The 14,107-nt window shown below is 32.8% G+C and overlaps 1 protein-coding gene across 2 annotated transcripts in view; it reads right to left on the bottom strand.

Annotated features, from left to right (window-relative positions):
• Window positions 1-14,107, bottom strand: part of LOC139491340 (glucose dehydrogenase [FAD, quinone]-like) — a 33,475-nt gene that overhangs the window by 4,032 nt on the left and 15,336 nt on the right. For both annotated transcript variants that reach the window (XR_011656520.1, XM_071278972.1), the window contains exons 5-11: window positions 6,657-6,846; window positions 5,386-5,514; window positions 4,680-4,801; window positions 3,406-3,573; window positions 2,861-3,011; window positions 1,798-1,946; window positions 906-1,080 (exon numbers count right to left, since the gene is read on the bottom strand). Coding sequence is in view for 1 of the 2 variants with exons in the window: in XM_071278972.1 (XP_071135073.1) it covers window positions 906-1,080; window positions 1,798-1,946; window positions 2,861-3,011; window positions 3,406-3,573; window positions 4,680-4,801; window positions 5,386-5,514; window positions 6,657-6,846 (1,084 nt within the window). In the remaining variant the exon portion in view is untranslated. The remainder of the gene's footprint in view (window positions 1-905; window positions 1,081-1,797; window positions 1,947-2,860; window positions 3,012-3,405; window positions 3,574-4,679; window positions 4,802-5,385; window positions 5,515-6,656; window positions 6,847-14,107) is intronic.

The following is a 14,107-nucleotide window of genomic DNA, read 5'->3' as shown; positions in this document are numbered from 1 at the left end:
TTAATCCCGATGCAAATGTTTTCACCTGTCCTAACTCAAGAATCTGATGTACAGTAGTTGTCGTTTGTTTATGTGATTTATACGTGTTTCTCGTTTCTTGTTTCTCGTTTTTTAAATAGATTAGACCGTTGGTTTTCCCGTTTGAATGGTTTTACACTAGTAATTTTGGGGCCCTTTATAGCTTGTTGTTCGGTGTGAGCCAAGGCTCCGTGTTGAAGGCCGTACATTTACCTATAAAGGTTTACTTTTATGAAGTGTTATTTGGATGGGGAGTTGTCTCATTGGTACTCACACCACATCTTCATATATCTGATTATTAGTTTCATGTTTCTTTACTACTTGTATTTACCAAAATTAAATTCTTTTTTTTTTTGGCTTTCGAAAAAGCGCCCAAAAAGTGAATTAAATTATATTCTACTTTATTATTGGATTTTTTTGGATTATTTAACTTGCAGAGGGCGCGACACGAGGTAACGGATTTAATGACAACGTTCCGACTAATCGTGGCAGCGTTTTTATAATTCTCACTTAGCAAAAAGATGCAAGTTTGTCCTGAACGGGATTACTATATTTCTATTTCTCAGTGATCCTTATAGTTTTGTAAGTATCGGTCTATATTGAATACATTAATACTGATCATCAAGGGTACCAGAAACAGGGTTTAAAAATAAAATCACCTTCATTACCATGATTACTATTTGAAATAGTAGTGAACAACATACTAGTTATTATTGCTTTGATATATCCTATTTATCAAAGATACCTACCTCTTTGAGGTCATACCATATATAACCTAAATCGCGGAGGTGTTTTTTTCAGCTTGTGAGTAAGGTGGGACAAGTTTACGAGTCAAAACATTCCTTTCAGATTACCTATATTACGGTGATGAACAAAAAAAACCATACCATATATCATTGCTTTGATGTCCTGTTCCTCTGTCAGATATTGTGGGTCTATGATTGGTTGATCAAATGGATTGGTACTTGTAATTGACATATTACCCCTACTAGCGGGCGATAGTAACTGTATATATAATGTAAATCCTTCTGTTACTTTTCCATTACCTTGTCCATTTTGCATCTACAAAATACCAACACGTCTAATAACTAAAATCTTTAAAAAATATTTATAATGATACAATTAAACTTTTATAGAGCAATGATTTTCGTTTTTACCTTTCACTAGTTTTGGTTTTTCGTAAACCTGAAAATATCATTTTATGGTGTATGCGCGGACAACTTATGAACTGTTAAATCAATGCTTTTCAAATTCTAATTAGCCGTTACTGCTGACAAATGGATGTTAAGTTAAAAATTGACGACTTTCACTTTTACAGTCAGAAGTTATGGTCCTATAGATTGGATAAGAAACCGAACGTGAAAACATCTTCAAAATAACCTGTTTTGCTGCAAATTTACCACCTCATTTATTGTCTATTATTTCTTAAGAACATATATTCTATGGAATGTTTGTATGATGATTTTTTTTCAAATCAAAAATGGAACAATAAAATGCTGTTCTTTTAAAAGACTAAGCATTTAAAACACCCTTTGCTTGAAGTCTGCGCCAGTTTTGATTCAACATATTAAAGCAGGTATTTTATAAGATAAGCATTACCAGAGGAGCACGAATTTCCAATCCTCTAGACCTAACCCCGTTCTCTTTTTTTTAATGGTTTGTGTTTTTCAATCTATTTAGTGTTTTCATGGTTATCATTTTGTATTATTGTCTATGGTGTGGTATATTATTTTTATTGTCTCCCTTTTTATCGACTCCTCTTTATATTCTTATACAAACCATTCGTTCAGTTGTTTCTGAACTTTCCCAATGTTGTGATAGAATGGCGGCCATAATTATCATGATGTCCGCCTGTTTGTTGGCTGAAGATGAATTCGTGGTGTCCAGTAGCAGATGTCCAAGAATACCACCGTTTGATGCCAACATACCTATAACAAAACCCAATATCTATTTCTGAGGAATCGATCATCGAATGTGCTTACTTTTAAACATAAGTGATTAATATTATAGCAATCGCCGTGATTGCAAATATCGAATTCTTATTGTGTCGGAGTGATTTTGGATTATGATATTTATCCACTTCAAATTATAAAAATTTGACAAGAAACTAAAAAACGATTTGTTTGATATGAGACGGAAATTTTACATTACATGAGACTGCTTACGGGACCATCAAGTGTTTTTGTAAAGGTTCTTTCTAGTACAAAGATGGTCGGATTTAGTGTACAGTGTACAATGGCATGTATCTCTGTGTCTATACATCCCGCTCCGTATGACGGACTGAAATCCCTATATCGTGATTTCAGCAACACGAATTTAGTAAAATTGACCTCAGTAATACATGCATTTGTTTTAGTTACTAATTTTAATAATGGACACAATGATTTGAAACAGGATGTACAATGCTGAACCTTCTTTTTTTGGTGCTAACTGAACAACAATTTCAGTTATTGATAATATGCCACTGATATAACCAATGTCATTTCAACTGATCGGGCGGAGCTTACGTTTCAATTTGCATAAAACAGTCTATTTGAAGGTGTGTGTGATTAGGATGATTGCCGTTATAATTATTACTGATTTCTAATCACCTATCAGTGATATCAAAGGAATTATCAAAAGAATAACTGGACACTTCATTGATGAGTTTATCCTAAAACACATATCTATGGATGGAATGGTTTATTATGAGCGAAACAGTTAAACTCCGCCCAGTCAAGTGAAATAAATTGAGTAATACTGATTACATATAATACGGTATTTTGTTTATTACATATGATTATCAATGGTGACTCGTCCTGTTACAACTATAATATAGTTGGGCTTTTATAAAAAATCTTACCTTTGGCTGTAAGTTTATACTTCAATCTATTGATAATACTTGTAGATCTGGCGGGTGTTATTGTATATGTTTCGTTCATGTGGAATGTTAATGGAAATATAATCTGATCTTGTAATTTTTCGCCAACAGGTAATATAGCTTTCGGAGGAATCTGCATTAAAATAATGAGTTATTATAAGAGTGTAAACAATATATATTTTTGTCTTTGGTACATTAGGAAAAATTTGTAAATTGTTAAAATCTGTGGTTATTTTTAACTTGAAGTGAAGTTTTCTGTAGATGATAGATATGCCTCATTTTTTGATAATTAGAAAGTTCATAAACATTTTTTACGATTAAAAAAAAACATTAAAAAGGTTTCCCCGTTTCCTTTTTTTATTAGATCCCTAAAAAATTGTACAAACCATTTAATACGTTTGTCAGCAATATATTACAGACGCATATATAATTCATGTCGTGGACGTTCAAAACTACCCCAAAATCAAAAACTATATTTGTATTCCGGTTGATCGAGATTACATCCTTGTTTTGAATTTAATACTTACTTTCAAATCAAGAAGCTGTTTTTCAGGTCCTATTCCAGACATAATAAGTATCTGTGGCGATGATATTGGACCTGCTGACAAAATAACCTCCCTTGTCGCGCCAACTGTTGCTTTTCTGCCATTGCGTAAATATTCGACTCCCACAGCTTTGCCATTCGAAATAAGTATCTGTTTAATTGAAATTTAAAAATACGAAAATTACAAAAATACAGAACTTAAAGGAAAATTCAAAACGGAAAGTCTCTTATCAAATGCCAAAATCAAAAGCTCAATCATATCAAACGAATGGAAAATAATTGGCATACTCATAACATAGTACAGGCATTTCCTTATTTAAAATAAATCCGGATTAAACCTGGTTTAGCTTAACCTCTCGATCACTTGTATGACAGTTATGTATAATATATATGACGTTTTAAAAAAAAAAGCAATCAATCTATCTTAACTTGAGTGTAATGAATAGTAGAAGAATAGTGTTCAACAGAGAAGATGTAGAAGTGTAAATGTGTCGCGCAAACTCGAGGGATTTCTACAGTAGAAATGCAGTTTCAACGTCTGGCGTGTTAAATTATAAACCTGTAGCCCTTTTCACAAAAAAATCTTAAGTGTAAAATTTATCGTCAGTCCAAAATATTCCTAAAAAATTCAACTTAATATTTTTATCATAAGATTAATTTACACCTAAGATTTTTTATGAAAAGTGCTTCTGGTACCTTCGATAACTATTTACGCCACTGGGTCGATGCCACTGCTGGTGGACGTTTCGTTACCAAGGGTATCTCCTGTCCAGTAGTTAACACTTCGGTGTTGACATACATATCAATTATATGGTCATATTTGTAGATTTCTTGTTTACAAAAGTATGAATTTTTCGAATCAATGAAGATTTTCTCATCCCAGGCAAAGATTACCTTAGCCGTATTTGGGTCCTTAATGCACTTCAACTTTGTTCTTATTTGGCTTTACAATTATTTTAATTTGAGCGTCACTGATGAGTCTTATGTAGACGAAACGCGCGTCTAGCGTATAAAATTATAAACCTGGTACCTTTGATAACTATTCAAAACATTTAATAAAAAACCAACCTAACTGCTTTAATCAGCACAAACAAAATGTATCACAAAGCAGTTGATAACAGAATTATCAAACAATTGACGCAACGAAACGTTATAAAACAGATGTTAGCATATAATTGGTTTAGTATTTATTGAGTAAAGCTGCTCCTTGTCTTTTTCCAACATATATACAATAACAGGTGTAAATGACATATTTACCTTGATAACGTGAGAGTAGAGAGCTATGTGTAAGTTTTTACGCTTCATACTTGGCCGTATGTAGGCTGATGCTGTGTGAAGCCTTTCTCCTCTATTAATAGTCACATGGTTTTTACAAAAACCTGTACAAATGTAAAAATAAATTTCGTTACCTGAAATTTAACGTAAAATTGCTCTATTGAACAGTAATTGCCTTTAAATTGTTCGTAATCTAAAAGTAAAGAAAAACTAAATGCATACTAGTATTTCAAATGCTTCTTTAACTTTTCATTCGTCATTGATAAAACATAGGACTGAGTATTAAGATGTACAAAACTCGAACTCAGTAAAGTTAAAAAAAAATATGTTAGTACGATGTTCGTTTTCCTTTTAAATATTTGTTTATATCTTTAAGAACAGTAAATGCGTTTTCTTTGTTGCTGTTTCCTATCAGGAACTTAAATGCAGCTATTCGCTTTCCCCCTTGTATTTGAAAACGTTTTTCGTATTTTTTGGTAACTTGTTCTTTTGTTCATGCTTTTGACTGATCATCTTCGATGCATAGAAGAAGACCGGATCATAACCGTTGCTAAGCAAATTTGTTGTCTTCTTGTAAAATCCTTTGAGCAGGCATGTTTGTTCTAAGGAATTTGACTTTATTCACAGCAGGTGCAAGTACAAGCTTGTTGTCATGTATGTATAATATAACATGCATATTATAATTTACCAACTGGATCTTTTCCATTGCAGTCTGTATATTTATACCCTAACTGGGCTGCTCCAGTTTGCATTATGGAAGTTAGCTGAGGGTGAGATCCGTCAGTTACTGTCAGAGGACCACCAGTGGAATGATAGGCTAATAAATGAATAGAAATAGCACAATGCTGACTGCTGTATATTTGACATTTTTACCTATTATGTCTGTTTGTTTTGTTCACGCATCGTTATCAATATAATGAAATTTGATGCGCTTGTCTAACAAGTGAGAGGTTAAGCTATCTATTAAACCAGGTTCAATTCACCATTTTTTACATAAGAAAATACCTGTACCAAGTCAGGAATATGACAGTTGTTATCCATTCGTTTGATGACTTTGGGCATTTGATTTTGCCATTTGATTAGGGACCCTCCGTTTTGAATTTTCCGCCGAGTTCAGTAATTTTGTGATATTTCTTTTTAATTCACTACCAAAACTGTGTTGAAAGCTAAACTATGTGTTGTGTGTAAATACAAAAGATGTACATGTTTAAACCTAGGTTGATTTCTTCATTACCAAAATTTTCGCAAAAGATATTTAAGACCGATTAATAATCATATTTCGGGAAATGCTACAAAACGTGAAACATCTCTAAATAGATTCTGTTATATGTAATCACTTCAATCTTCAATCATTAAATTCTACAAGGTTTTAAAATTCTTAATTTCTCGCTATTTAAACAAACATACATGCCTTACTAATACTGCATTAAATTTAACTAATTTCATTCATTATCATTTTATTTTTTAATTAATGTTTGCGATGATTCAAAAAACGTTTTTCGATATTTTGCCTTCATTGATCGAAACTGAAGTAAAATAAAACTCTATATCTTTCAATTGAAACCTAAAAAGCTAATTATACTAATCGAAATATACATACTTCAAGTTTTCTTTATAAATATTTCGATATGAGCGTCACTGATGAGTCTTATGTAGACGAAACGCGCGTCTGGCGTACTAAATTATAATCCTGGTACCTTTGATAATTAATAAAAAGAAAAATAATATCTTACATTTCAAATTTTCAAAACAACCACGAAAAACTGAATATAACACTCAGTACAACGTTTTGGTTCTAAACAGTACATCCCAATTTTTCTTTTTTCAAAGTAGATTTATTGAATTTGGTCCTGTCAAAAATTTTGAGTTTTAGTGTGTTAATCACAATTTACAAGAATGCACAATCATATAACCAATATCATATGAAATATATATCTACGTCAAATGATTAAAATATACCACTTAGTTTCAAGTCGTCAATCTGTAGATCCTCAGACTTAAGAAAATATGGAATAACATCTTTGTAGCTCCAACCAAATCCTCCATTTTCTGCCCAGTCGTTATATACTGCAGGGCTACCTCTTAAATATAGCATTCTGTTTAATGTACTGGACCCTCCTATCACACGTCCTTGATGCAAGTGACATTTCTGAAATACAAAGTAATGTAATATGGTTACAAAATCGATAGTGCCATTTCTTTTTTTCAAAGACAAAAAGTTTAAGAAAGTAAAGGAGTGTAAACAATCTTGCATAAAGGAAGACAACCCTTATTGATCTACACAAATAATTGTATGTCCCAATTTATAAACGTACCTGGTTCTGAACGCTACTGAAAATGTTCAAACAGCTATGTTATGGATGAACTGACGTGTACAAAAATGTACTTAACAGTTCATGATTGCACGCTAGGCGTTTCTTTCCTAAATTACCTGAACCAACACTGATTGGAGCAAGATATCGCGATAGTCAGTGCGCTGGACAACTGAAAAGATCTTCATTTTCCCCCTTACAGTAAGTTCAAGAATTTATAATATCAAGAGTTGTTCAGTTCAAATGACCTTTTCAGTTGTAAAAACGGTTACTAGTGTTTGCAAGAAACTTTCAGTTTTCAATCATTATGCATTGAAGTGAGAATAAATATACTAATAATAATATACTATCTAGCTCTGACTTTCACCAATGTTATAAACGAACATCCGAATATACACAAACCACCTTACAAATATAGATTTATTTCATCTTCAACCCATTGTTCCACTACTAAATAATCTATTCTTCTTACCAATACATTTGGTACAATCAAAAACCTGATAAAAAATTGTTCAAGTAAGGCCTTCGAAAATAGTAGAATTAATTACTTTTAGAGTGTCAAAAACTCGTTGGAAGTACTTGATAAATTGCATGCTTATCTTGGTGATTTTGAATCTGTTCAAAGTTTTTGATTTTTCTACCTTATTTACCACATTGCCTCACATTCTCATCACACACTTAATTAAATGGGCATTTAAAAAGTCAGAATGTGAATATATATGTTCAAACTCTTTTATGTCATTTTTTAGTAGCAATAAACAAAAACAATTTGTCAATTGGACATGCTTTGATACTATATCTGCCCTTGAATTTTTACTAGATAATATTTTTGTTCGCTTTGGAGATTCCGTATATCGTCAGGTTATCGGAATTCCAAAGGGGACTAACTGTGAACCACTTATTGCGGACCTGTTTTTGTATTGCTATGAGCTACAATTTATGACAAAAATCAGCAAAAATCAATCGAACAACATCTGATACACAAATTAATAATACTTTTAGATACTTGGATGATATGTTGGCTCTCAATAATGACGACTTCAGTATGTATACTAAAAAAATTTATCCTGTTGAACTTACTTTAAATAAAGCTAATACTAACAATGACCACTGCTTTTTTCCTCGATCTTGATATCTATATCATTAACGGAAAGCTTAATACTAAAATTTATGATATAAGAGATGATTTTTCATTTCCTATCGTTAATTATCCATTTTTAGATGGTGGTGTTCCCTTGTCACCATCTTACAGTGTTTATGTATCTCAACTTGTACGTAATAAGTAACAATGTTTGAGATTTTAACGAGAGAAATTTATGTATTACTGAAAAATTATTAAACCAGGGTTTTTGATATCACAAACTAGTCAAAATATTTACTAAATTTATCATATAAGGGTATCATTCGTAAATATAGCTCAACATGCAGACTTCTTATACGTTCAAGTATTTCACATCCAATATTTTATGGGAATATTCTTTTTAAAGCACAAAAATATCAGTATTCACCTCAGAAGCTAACAAAACCTTTAAATAGACATATTAAGAAAGGATATAGTTATGATTTTGTTGTTAGATCATTAACGATTGCATATTTTGGCGTTAATATTGGTTCATTTATAGGGTATTTGCATCGGAACTAAACACATTTATTTAAAAACCAGTTGTTGGCATGACTTCTCATATATGTTATGATGGTATGATACTAAACCCCTCACAAGGAGGATTGTGCCTGATATTTATATGATGAAGACATAATTTTTCAATCAGTTTAATTGAAGTCTGGAGCTGGCATGTCAGTTAACTGATAGTAGTCTGATGTTATTTATGTATTATTGTCATTTTGTTTATTTTCTTTGGTTACATATTCTGACATCAGACTCGGACTTCTCTTGAACTGAATTTTAATGTGAGTATTGTAATGCGTTTACTTTTCTGCATTGGCTAGAGGTATAGAGGGAGGGTTGAGATTTCACAAACATGTTTAACCCCGCCGCATTTGTTCGCCTGTCCCAAGTCAGGAGCCTCTGGCCTTTGTTAGTCCTGTATTATTTTAACTTTTAGTTTCTTGTGTACAATTTGGAGTTTAGTATGGCGTTCATCATCACTAAACTAGTATATATTTGTTTAGGGACCAGCTGTGAAGGACGCCTCCGGGTGCGGGAATTTCTCGTTGCATTGAAGACCTGTTGGTGACCTTCTGTTGTTGTCTGATCTATGATCGGGTTGTTGTCTCTTTGACACATTCCCCATTTCCATTCTCAATTTGATTTAAAACATTTACATTTCTAATTCAAGGTCTAAGAAGTCTGTAAAAATGAACAACCAGCAAATTTGTTAGGTATCAGAACTTCTAGAATAAGCGATACATATATTACACCAGTGAGGAAGATAAGGAGAATATAAACTTTGCACAAAGAGTGTTCAGAAATGGAGGTGAACTTGGTGTTCATTAAAAGTAATGGCATTTACCATGTAACACGTAAAAGATATTGTGACAGGTTGTCCTCAGAAATCTGTAACATACGTATGCTTAACATATACGCCTGGTTCGGAAGCATTCTAGGGCCATCCTTTAGTCTTGTTTCACATTGTCGACTTTAATCTTTGAATATTCAACTTTAATCTTGGATTCTTTGTTAATTCCAAGATTAAAGTCCACAATTTGAAAAAAGAAGGATTGGCGTAATAAGTTTCCGTTGCCTAGATACCGTACGTATAGTTAAATTATTTGGAAGTATCATGTCAAAATGTTACTTGCCATTTACATGAGAGGTTCAGCTAGCTATAAAACCCGGTTAAATCCAAATTTGATTATTTCTACACAGGAAAACGCCTGTTCTAAGTCAGGAGTATGACAATTGATATCCATTCGTTTGATGTGTTACAGCTTTTGATTTTGCCATTTGCTTAGAATTTTCTCGGAGTTCGGTATTTTTGTTAATTAAAACTTTTACATTTCACAACAGTTTTGTCATTTCGTGTGCAAATGTGAACAAGTTAATGTACTGAATCAGATACCGTAAATCTTGTCTGAACTAAGACAATGATTTTTATAAAACAAGTAGTAGTGTTCATCACCATCAACATATACTATAGTGATGTCAAAATTAATATTCTATATCAATATCAACGTCTATTAAATAGTAAAATATATGTCATTACTAAAGTTTCAAAATTGATGTTAGTCATGTCGATGAATATTTAATATACAGTACTGTTGATTTATTGTGTTTTGCTTAATGTCCAGTGTCAAATAGTTCATGGATATATTTCGACTTGGATGTCAGTGCTTACTAAATGTCCTAGTGAAATCGTCCATGCATATCAGGATGTACATAAATAAACATAAAGTCCTATAGGTAAGTTCTGTATAATTGGAAAATGGTAATGAAGGTGGAAATTTTTAACCGCCCCTGAGCAAAATAAACAATCCGAATACGGACAGCCACAAGCTTGCACTTCAACGTTTATGTATATGGTTCTTAAACGACAAAGATCGTGATATTATCCAAACAAGTTCCATAAGATTTAAAATACCCCATTCCAACCGAAAGGATTTATACATCATGATATAAATTAACGGATATCCTTACAGCATTTGTTTGACTGCCGGCTTGGTATGAGAAGTCTGGATGATCATATTCTTTAACATTGTGATCGAGGTGGAAAAAAAGATCCGCAAATATGAAAATGTATAGATGTGGATGAATATTGAGACGAAATGGATAACATAATATCATTTGTATTTCTTTTCATTATATCAACACGTGATAGTTTAATAAACGACAATTATAGTGGTGCTGTATTGTGCAAAAAATGTCAGATGGAACCTCACAAACATACCGAAAATAATATATAACCTTTATTGGCGTTATCCGAATTGTTTTTATTTTTAAATAGACACGTGCGACAACCGTAATCAAAAAATTATTGTACCCACCATACCCTCTTTGGTTATACTTTTTATGTACCAAATTTCTTTTTCGGAAATAAAGCCTTTAAATCGCATGATATATTTATTGAAAAGTTCAAACAATTGTGCTCTATTAGGGCAATTTTTGCAGTTTTGCATGCAATACATTTTATAGAATTAATACAAATAAATTATGTAATCGAAAAACATAGCCCACATTCTTAAATATAAAAACTTATATCTGACAGATACATATGCTTCATCAATATCTGAAAAGTGTTATTTAATAGCTTGATAATACAAATGTTTTGCTTTGAAAATTCTAGCGGCGGCTACAAAAATGAATCTTCATATGACGTTTATATCAGACAAAATCAACGCCCTTGGAACGTATACATTTATCTGACGTGTGCGATATGATTAAACCTAATGAAAAGATTAAATCGAAGAAGTACTTGGGTTATTTTTGATAAGATAAGTAAGAATCATTGTTTTATATCAATATTATTGCTATTATTGTATATATTCGTTTCTGTTTATATCAGCAGCGGCTGCTAGCTCTGTGTATATAGATAATGGTTATGAGAGTTTTATTTCCATTTTTACAAATGAAACGAATATACTAGAAATAGTATACCTGAACAAGATTTATTTTAATATTTAAACTAGAGGCTCTAAAGAGCCTGTATCGCTCACCTTGGTCTATGTGCATATTTAACAAAGGACACAGATGGATTCATGACAAAATTGTGTCTTGGTGATGGTACTGTGCTTGTAGATCTTACTTTACTGAACATTCTTGCTGCTAACAATTATCTCTATCTATAATGAACTTGGCCCAGTAGTGATAACGGTATATATTTTGTAAAAAATTACAAAAATTTACAAAATTTATGAAAATTGTTAAAAATTGACTATAAAGGGCACTAACTCCTTACAGGGTCAACTGACCATTTTGAACATGTTGACTTTTTTTATAGATCTTACTTTGTTGAACATTATTGCTGCTTACAGTTTATCACTATCCATAATAATAATGATAACCAAAAACGGCAAAATTTCCTTAAAATTACTTATTCAAGGGCAGTCACCCAACCACAGGTTGTCCGATTAATCTGAAAATTTCAGGGCAGATAGATTTAATTTAACCCTTTAGACTTGCTCTAAATGCTTTGGTTTCAGAGATATAAGACAAAATATACATGTTACCCCTATGTTCTATTTTTAGCCATGACGGCCATCTTGGTTGGTTGACCGGATCACCGGACACTTTTTTTAAACTAAATACCCACATGATGATTGTGGCCAAGTTTGGTTAAAGTTGGCCAAGTAGTTTCAGAAGAGGAGATTTTTGTTAAAGTTAACGACGACGGACGACGACGACAACGTACGACGAATGTCAAGTGATGAGAAAAGCTCACTTGGCCCTATAGGCCAGGTGAACCAAAAAGAATGCAAAAGCGAGGCGATACTAAAGGGACATTATTGCTCATAAGTAGTAAATAATCTGACATATTCATAATACTACAATCGCATAACTCTTCCTAGTTGTGAATATATTACCCAAGGTAGCCGTTTTGTGACCATTTTTCTTATGGTTCCAGATGGTGAAGTTGAAATCATCCCTTCGTAAATTTTACGGACGCCATCACGAGTTGGTTGACCGTTATGGAATAACCATTTCACAAATGATATCGGATATGTTCCTCACGTCGTAACTACAATCCCCTTCCCTTTCATGAATTTGACCTACCGAATTAGACTATTTACCGGATTTGTAATCACATAAGCAACACGACGGGTGCCGCATGTGGAGCAGGATCTGCTTACCCTTCCGGAGCACCTGAGATCACCCCTAGTTTTCGGTGGGGTTCGTGTTGTTTATTCTTTAGTTTTCTATGTTGTGTCATGTGTACTATTGTTTTTCTGTTTGTCTTTTTCATTTTTAGCCATGGCGTTGTCAGTTTGTTTTAGATTTATGAGTTTGACTGTCCCTTTGGTATCTTTCGTCCCTCTTTTCTTAGACTTCATACGTATTTAGGTTTCGTAGCTAATGAAGGGGATAGTGTTGGTATTGTTTCTTAAAGTCATGTTTAACCCCGCCACCTTTTCCTGCGACTATTCGAATTCCATGTCCGGCCTTTGTCGGTAATTGTTGTATGACTTCTCTGAATACGGTCATTGTTGAATTTTGTTTTACGACTTTGCTAGATTCTGGACGATTACACTAAGGGACTAGCACTTTGTTGAAAACGCTATGCTTCCCTATATATGCCGTTTAGTTATTTTTGTCGTTTTTTTTCAAAATGTTGCATGCTTTTAACATTGCCATCAAAGTGCGAGGTTTGGCATGCCACAAAATCAGGTTCAACCCACCCTTTTTGTCTTTAAAAATGTCCTGTACCAAGTCAGGAATATATGGCCATTGTTATATTATAGTTCGTTTCTGTGTGTGTTACATTTTAACGTTGTGTTCCCGTTGTGTCGTTTATTTTCTCTTATATTTGAGTGTGAATTCACATTACTATAAGTCGTGTCACGGTACTTTTCTATCCCAAATTCATGTATTTGGTTTTGATCTTATATTTGTTATTCTCATCGGATTTTGTCTAATGCTTAGTCCGTTTCTGTGCGTGTTACATTTTAATGCTGTGTCGTTGTTCTCCTCTGATATTTAATGCGTTTCCCTCAGTTTTAGTTTGTTACCCCGATTTTGGTTTTTTTTGCCCATAGATTTACGAGTCTCGAACAGCGGTATACTACTGTTGCCTTTATTTATCTTGTTTGTTTTACATTTCTCTTTACTGTTCTGTAATATTTTTTTCTAATGGGACATCTTATCTGCATGCTTTTTCAATTTTGAAAATGATATATTTTAATTGTTGTAACACCCTTCGTGGAACTTTTTCTACATTATGATTGTCTTATAAAAGGCCAATGATCTTAGAGAATTTTAACATCTTAGCTTCGAAGACAAGTAATACCGTATGGCCATTCAATGCGCACGCATATGATTCCATTCGCTCTTGATCTTTTAATGTTGGCTACAAATTTCAAAATATTTGGTTTGACAAAACGGGTTTTTATAACGAGAGACCCTAATTACTCAAGGTGAGCACAGGTCATAATCCTCAGTTGACCTGTCAACAGAAATTGGAGGGAATTAATAGATCCAATAATCAA

Source organism: Mytilus edulis, chromosome 10 (genome assembly GCF_963676685.1).
Source record: "Mytilus edulis chromosome 10, xbMytEdul2.2, whole genome shotgun sequence".
In the NCBI taxonomy this organism is placed as follows: domain Eukaryota; kingdom Metazoa; phylum Mollusca; class Bivalvia; order Mytilida; family Mytilidae; genus Mytilus; species Mytilus edulis.
The sequence above is the reverse complement of the archived record's forward strand: the minus strand, read 5'-3'. Positions and strand labels throughout refer to the sequence as shown.